Genomic DNA, 15,903 nt, shown 5'->3' with positions numbered 1-15,903 from the left:
GCTGGTGGTGAACGGTGAATCCGATGTTCTAAGGATCAACACATCATTGGAACCTGGAATGTAAGATTTATGAGCCAGGGCAAATTGGATGTGGTTATTGGTGATATGTCAGGATTAAAGATAGACATTTTGGGCATAAGTTAACTGAAATGGCCTGGAATGGGCACTTCACATCAAATGACCACCAGATCTACTACTGTGGACAAGAGGTCAACAGAAGAAATGGAGTAGCCTTCATAATTAATAGTAAAGTGGCTAAAGCAGTGCTTGGATACAACCCAAAAAACAACAGAATGATCTCAATTCGAATTCAGGGCAAGCCATCTAACATCACAGTGATCCAAATATACGCCCCAACCACAAATGCTGAAGAAGCTGAAGTAGAGCAGTTCTATGAGGATCTGCAGCACCTACTGGACAACATGCCTAAAAGATGTTATTTTCATCACAGGAGACTGGAATGCTAAGGTGGGCAGTCAAATGACACCTGGAAGTACAGGTAACCATGGCCTGGGAGAACAAAACGAAGCAGGACATAGGCTGATAGAATTTTGTAAAGACAATTCACTCTGCAATACGAACACTCTCTTCCAACAACCTAAGAGACGGCTTTATACATGGACTTCACCAGATGGACAACACCGAAATCAGATTGATTACATCCTTTGCAGCCAAAGGTGGCGGACATCTGTACAGTCGGTAAAAACAAGACCTGGAGCTGACTGTAGTTCCGATCACGAACTTCTTCTTGCACAATTTAGGATCAGACTAAAGAGATTAGGGAAGTCCCACAGATCAGCTAGATATGACCTCACTAATATTCCTAAGGAATATGCAGTGGAGGTGAAGAATAGATTTAAGGGACTGGATTTAGTAGATAGGGTCCCGGAAGAACTCTGGACAGAAGTTGGCAGCATTGTTCAGGAGGCGGCAACAAAATACATCCCAAAGAAAGAGAAAACCAAGAAGGCAAAATGGCTGTCTGCTGAGACACTAGAAGTAGCCCAAGAAAGAAAGAAAGCAAAAGGCAACAGTGATAGGGGGAGATATGCCCAATTAAATGCAAAATTCCAGAGGTTAGCCAGAAGAGATAAGGAATTATTTTTAAACAAGCAATGCACGGAAGTGGAAGAAGACAATAGAATAGGAAGGACAAGAGGCCTCTTCCAGAAAATTAGAACCATTGGAGGGAAATTCCAGGCCAAAATGGGCATGATCAAAAACAAAGATGGCAAGGACCTGACAGAAGAAGAAGAGGTCAAGAAAAGGTGGCAAGAATATACAGAAGACCTGTATAGGAAGGATAACAATATCGGGGATAGCTTTGACGGTGTGGTCGGTGAGCTAGAGCCAGACATCCTGAAGAGTGAGGTTGAGTGGGCCTTAAGAAGCATTGCTAATAACAAGGCAGCAGGAGACGATGGCATCCCAGCTGAACTGTTCAAAATCTTGCAAGATGATGCTGTCAAGGTAATGCATGCTATATGCCAGCAAATTTGGAAAACATAAGAATGGCCATCAGATTGGAAAAAATCAACTTATATCCCCATAGCAAAAAAGGGAAACACTAAAGAATGTTCAAACTATCGAACAGTGGCACTCATTTCACATGCCAGTAAAGTAATGCTCAAGATCCTGCAAGGTAGACTTCAGCAATTCATGGAGCGAGAATTGCCAGATGTACAAGCTGGGTTTAGAAAAGGCAGAGGAACTAGAGACCAAATTGCCAATATCCGCTGGATAATGGAAAAAGCCAGGGAGTTTCAGAAAAACATCTATTTCTGTTTTATTGACTATTCTAAAGCCCTTGACTGTGTGGACCATAACAAATTGTGGCAAGTTCTTAGTGGTATGGGGATACCAAGTCATCTTGTATGCCTCCTGAAGAATCTGTATAACGACCAAGTAGCAACAGTAAGAACAGACCACGGAACAACGGACTGGTTTAAGATTGGGAAAGGAGTACGGCAGGGCTGTATACTCTCACCCTACCTATTCAACTTGTATGCAGAACACATCATGCGACAAGCTGGCCTTGAGGAATCCAAGGTTGGGCATGAAGGCAAATTAAAATGATTCTCACAGGATAAGCTTGATATCTATTAGATCTACTATTTCTGCAGATTCAGATTCTATACAATGCACAGAAAGGCCTTCCTTAAGTCATCATGATTTCTGAATTCTCAGATATGGAAGATGTGCCTTGAGGAGGGGAAAAATAGTGTTATCTTCCATTTCTGTCCATTTTTCACTGTAAATTCTTTAGATTCCATTAATACTCAGGGAGATCTGAAATCATGGAATAGATTTTCAGGCATCTTGACTAAAAAACTAGCTTTATTGCAGGGAAAATGCAATCATACAGCACAGATTATTTTTCCCAATGCAATGCATCAATCTCAAAGCCTTGATATAAGGATATGCTTTAGATCTGAAATGCTAGGCTTTTTCCTCCTATATTTCTGAATCAGGGGAGCCTTAGCCATTATTCTTATGCCTCTGGGAGGTCCCAGATCTAAGTTTATTTGAGCATCTGTTGGACGTGGAAACTGCTTCGATATTATGTTGAAAAAAAATAGCATATATGAAATTGAATTTTTAGAAGCAACACATTACTCTGCTGTTTCCTTTGAAAATATCACAAAAACATATATTGTAGCTGTGGATGAGAATCATTTTCCCAACTAGTTTTAACATAGAATGAAATGTCCAATGGAATCAACTGGATGGGTTAAAAGGTTAAATAAAGAAACCCACCATGGACAGCATGAGTTGATAGGTGTTCATAAGCGTTGGACAATGTGCCTTTTCATTCTTCTCCCCATTTCAGATAGGTATGTAGCTCTTCCCACTATTTAGGGTTTCAATTTCATATACAAAGTCCGAGAAGGTTTTTACAATAACCAGTAGAAACTACAATGATTACGTGGCAAAAAATGTTTTGTATGTGTAACAGACTCAGTAATATTTTAGTCATTTCCTCTAACATTTTTTGTAGTGTCTCTCCCTTCATACTGAGCAGCTCTTTGAATTCAGCAGCTCATCCTCTTCTTTCAGTTGCTGCTGTTATAGGAGCTATTCCTTCCGTTTTGGTCTCTTATCTCTGTTTTGTCAAAGCAGCAAACCTTCACACAATGGAACTCTAAATGACCCACTTTCCCACAAAATAATTTAACTCTTTTGTTGCCTTTTTAGATTTCTCCAGAGTCCTTCAGTATGGACAGTCTGGAGCTTTTCTCCTTTAGTTCACAGTCTAATCCAAAGCAAGATTTCTGCCTCATATTGGCTAACATGGCAAAATCATAAATGATTCTAACTTGACCTCTAGGAGTAATCCAAGGTGGATAAAAATGTCCAAATTTCATAAAAAAATATGTGTACTATTCTATCTCCTTTTATAGGAAAAATACATGTAATTTGATTATTTTGGGACAGAACTGTGGCAGAGTGCTGGAAAGAGTTTGTCCCAAGAGATCAGAAGAAACAGACACCAGGCATTTCTATAAAAATAAGTGTATTTATAGAAAGCATAAAACATACACCAGTTTCCACATTCAGAAATCCTGGATAGTCACAAAAGCTTTACCAGCTCATATTTTACAAGCTCATACACATGCACATTTGCTCTGAGTAGGACTGGAAGGAGAGGCAGCAAAAAGGAAACTGAAACTGTAACACGCCCAGGCAAATTCCTTCCCCAGGCAAATCAGCAGCTTTTCCTTATATGGTCATCTTTTCATACCCCCACCTGAGCACAATTAAGTTTGACCTGCTTACCCTGCCAAAGTGATTTGTTACCATAGTAACTTAGTGTCTTGCTCCTTGCAAACAACCAAATACCAACAAGAACTGCATGATACACAGAGGCATAATTGCCATACCTTTATTTATAAATTACTCTAATTTGAGACAGAAAGGTTAGGAAAGAATGTAGAAAATCTCCTCTCCTGTGAAACGTTGCCTATGGGTAGATGGAACCTTTGCTTGATGAAACCCATCAATATATAAAAACAATCAGTAGAGGAATATTATTTATTATTTACTCTAAGGAAGGATAGGTTGTGGAATGTAACCCAATTAATAATATCAAATCCAGTTTCCAGTTCTCCATTCGAATTGAAGTAAACTGATTCGCCTTTTGATACTGTCCATAGGGTTTTCTTGGCAAGTATACTGGAGTGGGTTGCCATTTCCTTCTCCAGTGGAAAGGGACTCTTAAGAGTCCCTTTGACTGCAAGGAGGTCAAATCAGTCAATCCTACAGAAAATCAACCCTGACTGTTCATTGGAAGGACAGATACTGAATCAGAAGCTCAATTCTTTGGCCACCTAATACGAAGAAAGGGCTCACTGGAAAAGACCCTGATGCTAGGAAAGACTGAAGGCAAAAGGAGAAGGGGACGGCAGAAGTTGAGATGGTTAGAAAGCATCACTGATGTAATGAACATGAATTTGAGTAAACTCTGGGAGACAGTGGAGGACAGAAAGGCCTGGCATGCTATGGTACATGGGGTTACAAAGAGTCAGATATGACTTTAAGACTGAACAACAACAAAACTGATTCTCCAGCATTATTATTAACTGAGACGTATCTCACAAAATACTAGTTGAGCTGGAGAGAAGGGAAGGGGAAAAGAAAGGGGAAGGGGAAGGGAAGAGAGCACTTCATCAGGATATATTAAAAGACATTCATCTTTCCTCATCTGAATTTGGTCTCCCTTGCAAAATAAGATCTATTCCATGTTGAACAGCAGAAGAAGGCAAACAACATGGATCAGAATGGTATTGTAATGAAAGAGGAAACAATCAGGAATCAGTGAAGCCAAGTTCATCGCATTCATCATGCTGGTGTTTAGCAGTGTTTGGCTCACCTTTGTTCCAACGTACTTGAATGTTGGTGGTGGCTGTGGAGCTCTTCTCTATCTTGTCCTCCACTGGTGGGCTACTGGCTTGTATCTTCTTATCCAAATATTACATTATGATAATGAGACCTGAATTGAACAGTGAGGAACAGCTAAGAAGAAGAAGAATGGAGCAACTAAAAATTCTCTGATTGTAATCCTAACATAGTCACCAACAGTTTGTAATAAAGGGATTCAATTTGCAAATAACTTTGTCATCATTTGTATTGCATGTATTCATTTTGGGAAAGACTAATAGAACTCTAAATATTTGCAAGGTTAAATTCATGCATGCAATCCTGGGAAATATCACACATTTGTGAAATCAGTTTGAGTGGATAGGTATATTATCCCAAGCTTAGAAGTTGTAATATTTGATTCAGAATCCTTCTGACTCCTAAATGATTTCATAATTTAGTGAACGAATGCTGAAAACAACTATGTAGGATTTCTGAAGAGTCTGTGGTTGAGTTTTATAAAGTCAGTAATGCTAAACTTTGTTCTCCCAATCTAACAATGAGCATTTAAAATGTTCTCTATCATTAATATGTCTTTTTTGAATGGCCAGCTTTAAAGTAATTTTAGTTCCTGTAATGTTCAATTTAATTAATATTTCCCTGTTTAAAACCTAGACACTTAACAGTCCATATTACAGAAAAAACTATCATTAAATTTAATTAATATTAGAAAATGAGAACAAGAAAAAGACAATTTATGTATCCATCTTGATTACACAAATAGCCCAACAGAAATATCTCAGACCCTAAACTATTCTTAAAAATGGCAAACTGCGAAAAAAATGAGGAAAGGAAAACATTTGCACTTCCAATCATTAGTACAGATATTTGACATCATATCTGAACACTCCTGATTCACTTGAATAATAACAGAAATCAGGGATCACTGCATAATTTTCTCTCCTTCTCTCCTTAGCCATTACTATTATTCTGTTTTGTCCTTTTCCATTTTGTTTCCAGGAAATCTGAGAACAAAGTTCACTAGAACTGAAGTGGAGTATATGGCATCCTTTCCAGTTACAAGTAACCAGTAGTTTAAAAAGTGGGATGTAGTTGACCTTCAGTTCTATAGGTATAGTCACAAAGTTGGAGGTAATCTTAGGAGGTGATTCAACCCACATTAATTTCCAAATCTGATATTAACATAAACAAACACACACATTTTAAAAATTGAGATGTACTTTCATGGAAAAGAGACTTGTGTTATTCAGTTTTGGACTGATTATCATATAATATTGAGTCATTATTTTTTTTCCATCATCGGGAATAGGAATGGTTGACAAGAAAGGGAGGGAGGGAGGGAGGGAGGGAGGGAGGGAGGAGGGAAGGAAGGAAGGAGGGAAGGAAGGAAGGAAGGAAGGAAGGAAGGAAGGAAGGAAGGAAGGAAGGAAGGAAGGAAGGAAGGGTTTAATAAGTACTCACTTCTACATTATAAGGGAACTGATTCTAGGCAGATAATTTCAGAGTATTTGAATTTATTTCCATAATTGCATTATGCTTCCTCTATAATCTCTATCTCACATTTTAGATGTTGAGGTGCTGAAGGATTCAGATGGCCAACACAGGGTGTTTCTGAGATTATCCCATCAGCAATTTCATTAATATAAATTAAGTGTGCATTCTATACTTAATGATGGCCTAGTGGTGAGAAATTTGACTTGCCTACTGGTTAGTCTGAGAACTATGATAAACAAATATTAGCTCTTGCTGTCTATTCACAAAAATCTCATGAGGATGCTCCTTTTTAAGTGAAGTTATTAGTTTCCAAGTTTTAGGTCACGTGTATTACTGATGTATCCTGATTGAAATCTGTCAAGGAGTCTTAGACAAAGAATAATTAATTTTATTTTTAAATAAAGAAGAAGCTCAGAGAATACCAGGGATCGAACAATTCAGTCCTGAGATACATATATTCCCCACAATGTATTCCCTTTAACTAAAAGCAGTAACACAAAACACTATGATATAAACTGAGATCAGATTACTAAGAAACTATAATGCAGTCTGTTTAGATGGTGTATCTGAACAAACTAAGAAGAACAAATGAGTTCTGCATCATAAGAAATGTCCTGGTGGATTTCAAAAGATTAAATGTGAAATCCTGGCCATATTCTCCAATTCCTTGTGGACTACATGCTTGATTCACTAGTGTGTATAACCAACTGAGTTAGTGCTTAAGGTGTTCATTTCTGTTACACTTTAGATGATGAGAGATTCCACTTTCACCCCAATCCCCAAGAAGAGAAAATCAAAGCCCCCAGTGTTCCATATGGAATACTAAGGAACACTTTGCCTTTTTATTGATTTATGTCTAAGGACCTTTGGGCCTTTTGATAATCCAGGGAGTGTTGATGAAAGATGAGGAATATATTCCTGTGATATTTCATAGAACCTGACATCCTGAACAGGTGGTTATTTTTCTGGCAATTATCAAATTAACCTCAATTACTTTTGCTTCATTTCCAAATCTCAAGGGAGCTTCATTAACCATCAGCAAAACTGAATCCTAAGACAGAAGAACATTGCCATTGTTTGCTCTATAAAGTAAAGAAGGGAGGGAGGGGGAGAAAGACAGAGTGTTGGTGTTGTTCTTTAATGCATTACAAGGGTGTTATAAACCAACCAAATAGTCATTCAAGTCAGCTGTGCTATTCAGCCAAGATTTATTAAAGGAAAAAAGAGGACAGATGAAAGACTGCGAAGAAGGAATTATATCATGCAATCAAATGAAGCTTTATCTATTGGCCTTAATGCTGTTGTCTGGAATAGTCTGTGAGATTGCTAACATGAACTGCATTGTTGGTGATCCTGTTCCAATTCTTCATAAATACTATCAATCAGGAGATGTCATTGTTGCTGGTATTTTGTCTCAGATCTATATATTTTCAAACACAATACACTTTCATGAAAAGCCTTCTATTGACCTTTTCTATGATGCTGAGTAAGGTGCTCATGTATCTAAAACTTTAATTATTCAGAAGATGAGTTCTCTGAATTGGTGTTGGTTCTAGGGAATGGATGGCCAGAGGTTATTTTCCCTTGTGTCATTCTACTCCCTCCCTCCCTCCCTCCCTTCCTTCTCCAGAGATGTATTGTATTATCCATTTTTCCATAAAGATTGAAATTGTTTAAGCTTATCTTGGATGTAAAAGTCAATTCAATAATGCATTGGAAATAAACAGTTCTATTCAATCTCATTCATATGGATGAGTTCATAATTCTAATATTTAGTATGATTGGCAGGTCAATTTCTTAATTCTGTGGAAGAGGTTTAAACATTTTACATGTATATATTTTTTTTCTGCAGTATACCAGTCAGGTTATTTGTATATTACTTGGGAGGAATCTTTATGAATCACACATAATAAAGTACTGTTTTTATTGGATTCCTAGCCTGTTGCATGAGAATGAGATGTTAATGAAATAATAATTATTTTTTTAATAAAGTTTCACCAAGCATAGTCATAAAGACATTACCTAGCTTTTTGGATTGAAATCTTTCTCACAGCATTTTTTTTTCCCCACGCACAAATGAAGCATCACTTTTTACTTCATGATTCTCCTATTCCTTAAACATAATTGGAGTAATTCAGTTCCATGGCTAAATCAATTTATTACTGAGTAATGAAATGCCTGTATATTTCTGAAGATAACGATTTTCCCATTTTTTAAAAAAATCTTTCATCTAGTCATTTATGCTCAGACCTAAGGTTGTTCTGATTTTCACTGTTTCTAAAATGAACGCAAACAGATTGAATTTACTATCAATAATTTCCTGGAACTTTGATGATTGATATTAATATACTGCCTAGCTATTTCAGTCTTGCAAGACTTCCGTGGCCAGGAGAAACCTTGTTTAGATGGAGTCCTGATTATGATGATGCTAAATTTTCATTGATGAGCTTAATTGACAGGGGAGGGGGGAAACAACCTGGTGTAGATGACCCCTGAATTTATCACTGATATAAATTGAGTGCTTTTCACACTTGCAAAATGCTGCTGTAGAATGTAGATATAATTGCAGCAGGAGGTACAAAGCGAATAATAGGACTGATACTGAATTGTCTATGGAACATACTTGTACACTTGCATTCTTGGCAATTTTCTGATGTTAAACAGTGTCTTTTAAAGCAGTATCATTTCTGGGTGGTGAAGACTGATACAGATATATTTAGCAACACTCATTAGTAATCATCTGATAGTAGAAATGGGTACACAATGTTTAAAGCTATGAGTTAAACTAAAGTGTCTTGCAGCTGTTTTTCTGAAACCCATATACTCAAATCAGCATGCAATTATCATTTTAGGGCAGTGACTCAGCTCTACCAGCACGTCCTGTCTTTGGTATTTGCTGTAAAGGAGATCAACGAAAATCCCCAGATTTTGCCCAATCTCACTCTTGGCTTCCATATCTATAACAGCCATTTTATTGCAAGCTGGACATATCATGCCTCAATGGAACTCTTCTCCACACGAGGCAAGTTCATCCCTAACTACAAATGTGATACAGAGAACAATCCAGTGTCAGTCATTGGCGGACCAAATTCAGAAATCTGTATCCACATGGCAGCTATCCTGTCCGTTTACAAGATCCCACAAGTAAGATTGTCCCACCATGTTTTGACTCCATCATCTATCTCTATCTATCTGCGTATCTGTCTACACTTGTCCATGTATCTATCCATGTAGCTATCACCTATCTATCTCATATAGAGAGATGCACAGATATACACAAAGAGAGGTAGTTTTGTGAACTGGATATTAAAAACAGTGACATTTGAATGGGTGTTTTCGTAGAAATAAAGAGGAACATCACGTTTTTAAGCTAAGAACATTTTTTTTTCAAATACATGTCCCCGTCTTTTGAGTAAAACTGCATTTCCTTTAAATTCAAATTCTCCCCCATTTGGAGCAAACAGGATAGGAAAGAACACAGCAATGTATTTATTTATTTTTATCCCACCTTTATTATTTTTATAATTCACTCAAGGGGGCAAACATACCTAATTCTCCTTCTTCATCCTATTTTCCCCACAACAACAACCCTGTGAGGTGGGTTGGGCTGAGAAAGAGGGACTGGCCCAAAGTCACCCAGCCGGCTTTCATGCCTAAAGGACTAGAACTCACAGTCTCCTGGCTTCTAGGCCAGCATCTTAACCACTAGACCGAAGTGGCCCTCCATATTCCCTTTCTCTTTATATGAACTGCTAATAAAAACCTCTAAAGAGCACAGATTTTCCTTTAGTGAGAAATGAGTAAATCTGTAAAATAGTGGGAGAATATTTTTCTTTTTATGTGCATACATGCAAAGAAAAAAAAAATCACATTATTCCTTTTCAGCATATGCAATGTTATACTGAATGAACTCCATCCCAAATGCTGTCATTACTTTCATTTTTAGTTCAGTTTGGTCTGTTGGAGATTTTTTGTTTATTACCTAGTTCCAAAGCAAAGTTTTTACATTTCTGTTGTATGTGCTCATTGATTACATTCAAACAACCACCACTGTAATTTGTCATTTGTTTTTGAGTCTCTGTATGACTAAATCACACAGGGGACACGGTGGTGCTGCGGGTTAAACCGCTGAGCTGCTGAGCTTGCCGATCGGAAGGTCGGCGGTTCGAATCCGCATGACGGGGTGAGCTCCCATTGCTAGTCCCAGCTTCTGCCAACCTAGCAGTTCGAAAACATGCAAATGTGAGTAGATTAATAGGCACTGCCGAGGCGGGCAGGTAACTGTGTTCCATGTAGTCATGCCAGCCACATGACCGCGGAAGTGTCTACGGACAAACGCCAGCTCTTCGGCTTTGAAACGGAGATGAGCACCGCCCCCTAGAGTCAGACACGACTGGACATCATGTCAAGGGAAACCTTTACCTTTACTATGACTAAATCACTTTTTCTGTACTCTCTGATCTTGTTCTCACCCACCCATACCCATCACCCGGCAGACTTCTTTCTTTATACTGCAGTCATTCAAAATGTTGCACAAGTTTCCACAAAGCATATCTCTGCTTCTTACATTATGACCATTCACTGGGGGGTAATGTGCAATTATCACCAACCTATGGATTGCTTTTTGGTATATGTCAAGAATAACCTCAAAGATACCAATGTATATATTCTGTCATATATATTTATCCTTTCCATTCATAATTAAATTTATACCTTCACTTCCCCAAACATATCCATCAACTGCATAAAATCAGTCTATCTTCATTCAGCTCCATTCTTTTTTTTTTCTTTTAGTTTCAGTGACAACCTATTTATTTATGCCATATGTTAATTCACACTCTTTACGATGAAATCCTCTTACATTCCAAGCTCTAATCTTTCATGTGGTGTGATCATCACAAGATGGTCCTATAGATGTTGACCACTGTTGGCTTTGGTTAATCAATGCATATTTGGGGTGCTTGTTGTTTGTAATCACGATAAAACACATTTGTATTAAAAAACACTGTAATTAAACATTTTGGTTTGGGAATGTTTTCTAAAAACATAAACAGCTAATGTTCTCCTGTGGCATGTGTAATGAGAGATATACCATCAGGAGGAAAAAATGTCCCTTGTTTATTCAAGCACAATATCAGTGTTTTCATTCACTGTTCAACACCACTAATAACAAGATATCTGTTCCTCAGCACATTTAGTCTACAGGATTAGTGAACTTGATTTCATAATCTCTTTCATGTAAGAAAAAAATAGTATCTTAGTCACACTCACTGAAAAAAAAATAAAGTTTTATCTAGATATTAATTCTCTAGTCTAACACATGTTTTTTTTCTTTATTTTCTTTAGTTTACTTATGGCTCTGCTTCTGAGATGAATAGGAAAACTCAGGCTATTTTCCATCACCAGATGTTTCCAGATGTACACAGACAATATGATGGGATTCTGCAGTTACTGTTGCATTTCCAGTGGACATGGATTGGGGTTTTATACGACAATGATAACAATGGAGAGAGATTTGTTCAGGATGCACTTCCTATATTTTCTCAGAAAGGGATCTGCTTTGATTATATTGAAAGTTTCCCTGTAATTACTTCAGTTAGTGACATTGATAAGATGGTGAAAGAGGGGTTAAATATGTATGAGGTTGGAACTGAAAGCATTGCTAATGTATCCATTGTTTATGGTGAAATTGAGACCATGATATTTCTCAGAATGTTTCCCACCATATCAAAATATGAGGATGTATCCATCAAGGCAAAAGGAAGGGTTTTCCTTATGACAGCTCAGATGGATTTCACATCATTCCCCTTTCAAAAGAATGAAGATATAGACTTCATTCATGGTGCCCTGTCCTTAGCAATTCATTCAAAGGAGGTACTGAGATTTACTGAATTTCTTCATTTGACAAATTTTACCTCCAAAAAAGAAGATGGCTTCATTCAGGTTTTCTGGGAAGAGGCCTTTGGATGTTCCTTTTCCAGGTCCATGATAGATAGGCAAGCAAGGGTTTCCTGCACTGGTGGGGAGAAACTGGAGAATCTTCCAGCATCTGTGTTTGAAATGAGCATGACCCCCCATAGCTACAGCATCTACAATGCAGTTTATTCTATAGCATATGCTTTGAACAACCTGCTTTCAATTAAATTGAAAAAGACAGCAAGTGTCCATGGAGCAACCCAAAGACTACTGGCTCAACACCTGTGGGAGGTAATGTCTTGGGCAAGCTGATTTCAGTTAGGTCAACATGTTTCAGGGGAGAGATTCTAGACTAAGGAGAAAACCATTGTTTTGTCTTATGCTTCCTTTGTATTTGAGGACCATTTTGTAAAATAGCTCATGTGGTTTAAAATTTCAAGAGTCTATGTAGGCTGAGTGGGAATGGGAAGCTGGTTCACAACTGTGGCTACATAGCAGTTGCTGGTGAAACATCAGGAAATATGCTGTCTAGACCATGGTCACTAAACCATGAAACCCAACACTGCCCAGCAGATACCAGCCATGAAAGCCTACACCAGTGTATTGGTTCACAGATGGTCAGGTAACCCTTTTCTCTCAGCAGTATGATGTGCCTTCCTAAATAGGATGCATTTTTATTGAACTCTTCCATGGTTGTTCTATAGAGATTGTAATAGTGATTCTGGCAGGTTCCAAACAACTTCTGTTTTATGTGTAGAAGTCTTCTGGATCAACTGTAGAAAGACAGTCACTGCTACAGCTTCACTGAACACTCTGATAGGCCACTTGCCTGAGATTTCCTATGAATTGAGACCTAACTATACAGGAACAGTCCTCACCCATTTAGAGATATCCATGAGCTTGCATAGCAACATGGATCAAGCAAACAAGAATTTCAGGCATTCTCAAAAATGAATTTATTCAGCTTAATCAATCCTTTTTCAGTAGAACACTATTCTAATTCCTGTTTTCTGCCTGTGCCTTTTTGTTATGCATGAAGGGCACAGTAGAACTTTTGAGGAAGACCAAACTTAAATGGAGAAGAACAATGTCCTTAAATATATCTTAATGAATTGCAATCTCATCTCCTCTCTTCAGCTCAACCATGTTGTGAGAAGCATCTCATTTAACAACAGTGTTGGGGAAACAATTTTCTTCAATCAAAATGGAGAAATGGAAACTGGATTTGATATTATCAACTGGGTAATATTCCCAAACCTTTCCTTCCTTAGAGTCAAAGTTGGAGACATACAACCCTCATCTTTCACAGAAAAAATGTTCACCATTTCAGAGGAAACCATAATCTGGCCACACTGGTTTAACCAGGTAGGGTCTGGCAACTCTAGGAGTTCTATTCAGGAGTTATGAAGGTTGAAAGAATGATTTATTGAAATAACTCTTATTCAACCATCTGAAAATACAGAGAAAAGGTAGAAAAAAATGTGGAGTCCTTGGTGCTCTCTGAGCTTTTTTGTTTTCTTGAAGATGTTTCATTGCCAGACTAGGCAATATCTTCAGTGCAAAGAGGGAGTGGGCCTTGCTCTCAGTTTATATACTTTGGCTTGCCCTGCTTGTGTTGGTAGGGGTGTTGTTCTCTCCTTGGGAGTTCTCTGATTGGGCTGTTGTTTGCTGCTTGGTTGATTGAGTTAATAGTTCCTTGATTAGGGCTTGATTGTGCTGTCTGATGGTTCAACTGGTGTTAATTCTAGTGTTGATTTTTGAATATCTGGGTGTTGATTGCTGGCAAGGGAGTGTACTGGTCTTTTGGCTTTTCTATTGTCTCTTTTGAATGGTATGTAATGTTGTTTACCTCTATGTGTCTGTTGATGGCTGCTTTGTCTGAGTGCCAGGCTTCCAGGAATTCTCTGGCGTTTTTGGATTTGGCTTAGTTTAGGATGCTCACTGTTTCCCGTTGAAACTATGGTTGAGTCTGTCCATGTGTTGTGAGATTAAGGAGTTCTCATTGTGTCTTCTGACTGTCTGGCATATATGCACATCTGCAAGATGGAAAACATCCTTCTCTTTTTCTATCGATAGACAAAGCCTCTTTCTCTTTGCAATGACAATTGTCATCCAGGTTACAGGAAGGCCAAAAAGGAAGGGAAACCCTTTTGCTGCTATGATTGCCTTCCTTGTCCGGATGGGAAGATTTCTAATCAGAAGGGTAAGTGATAATATGTAGAGGAATGGTTACCAACTTGTGGTCTGTGATCATGACTGATGATCTGCAGTGGTGCTCAGGTTGTCCATCATGCAGATGTCTATACAGATAAACAGCTAAATTAGATTTGATTATTTTCTAGGACAACTATATATAGAAAAAAAGGCTGATTTTCATTCTCTCTAGATATGGACAACTGCTTTCAATGTCCACAAGTTCATTATTCAAATGAGGAGCGAGATTTCTGCAATCCAAAATATCTAACGTTTTTGTCATATGAAGAAACTTTGGGGATCACCTTCACCAGTTTTATTCTTTCTTTTTCCCTGATTACTATTTTGCTGCTCTGGCTCTTCATTGAACACAATGATACCCCTATTGTGAAAGCCAACAACGAGACCCTCACCTACATCCTTCTCATCTCCCTCCTGCTCTCATTTCTTTGCGCTTTGCTGTTCATTGGCCGTCCTCATCAATGGACATGCCTTCTTCGGCAAACTACCTTTGGCATCATCTTCTCCGTGGCAGTTTCTAGCCTTTTGGCAAAGACGATCATTGTGATTCTAGCATTCATGGCTACCAAGCCAGGGTCCAGAATTAGAAAATGGATGGGGAAGAGACTGGCTGTTTCTATTGTTCTTTCTTGTGTCTTTATTCAAACCATTATTTGTATTGTATGGCTATCAACCTCTCCCCCATTCTTAGATGCTGATATGTATTCCATGCCAAAGGAAATTGTACTGATATGTAATGAAGGGTCAACCCTCATGTACTACTGTGCCCTTGGCTTTATCGGGACCTTAGCAATTATCAGTTTCACTGTTGCTTTTCTAGCCAGGAAATTACCTGACACTTTCAATGAAGCCAAGTTCATCACATTCAGCATGCTGGTGTTTAGCAGTGTTTGGCTCACTTATGTTCCAACATACTTGAGCACAAAGGGGAAATATATGGTGGCCGTGGAGATCTTCTCTATTTTGTGCTCCAGTGGTGGGCTACTGGCTTGTATCTTCTTCCCCAAATGTTATATTATGATAATGAGACCTGAATTGAACAGTAAGGAACAGCTAAGAAGGGGGATAATGGAAGAATTTAAAATTAGCCATAAGTAAATACTTTGTATTAAAGATAAATATCTTTAATATGAAGGATTAATACAAGTAACCACCTTGTATTTTATAAGGCTTAGTTCCTGTATTCTCATTATGTAATTTCCCTTGTCTAAAACTGAAATGGAATAAAAATTCTGAATTACATGAAAAGCAAGCTATGTCACTGGGATTTTTGTTCAGTTTTTGCAGCTTCCGCTAATCTAAATCCAGATACCTATACAGAGATGATATCTCATCTATCATCAGTTGAAATGGTGGTTTCAGTATTTATTTATATATATATATATATATATATAGCAGTAG

General features: G+C 38.0%; 1 protein-coding gene across 1 annotated transcript; it reads left to right on the top strand.

The window, feature by feature from the left end:
• The first annotated feature begins 7,703 nt into the window (after positions 1–7,703).
• LOC134496934 (vomeronasal type-2 receptor 26-like) lies at positions 7,704–15,600 on the top strand. The gene is made up of 6 exons (XM_063302648.1): positions 7,704–7,858; positions 9,225–9,516; positions 11,719–12,579; positions 13,426–13,653; positions 14,365–14,491; positions 14,675–15,600. The coding sequence occupies exons 1-6, from the start codon at positions 7,704–7,706 to the stop codon at positions 15,598–15,600; spliced, it is 2,589 nt and encodes an 862-aa protein (XP_063158718.1).
• Positions 15,601–15,903: the final 303 nt, after the last annotated feature.

Source organism: Candoia aspera, chromosome 4, assembly GCF_035149785.1.
Source record: "Candoia aspera isolate rCanAsp1 chromosome 4, rCanAsp1.hap2, whole genome shotgun sequence".
Classification (NCBI taxonomy): Eukaryota; Metazoa; Chordata; class Lepidosauria; order Squamata; family Boidae; genus Candoia; species Candoia aspera.
Note: the sequence above shows the minus strand (reverse complement) of the source record. Positions and strands in the feature narration are given on the sequence as shown.

What these genes read in the sequence shown, in the direction of transcription:
- LOC134496934 (XM_063302648.1), top strand. Translation starts at nt 7,704, where the DNA reads ATGAACTGCATTGTTGGTGATCCTGTTCCAATTCTTCATAAATACTAT. An exon ending in GACCTTTTCTATGATGCTGA is followed by an intron (nt 7,859 to 9,224) that starts GTAAGGTGCTCA and finishes TTATCATTTTAG; the next exon opens with GGCAGTGACTCAGCTCTACC. An exon ending in GAAGATTTCTAATCAGAAGG is followed by an intron (nt 14,492 to 14,674) that starts GTAAGTGATAAT and finishes CATTCTCTCTAG; the next exon opens with ATATGGACAACTGCTTTCAA.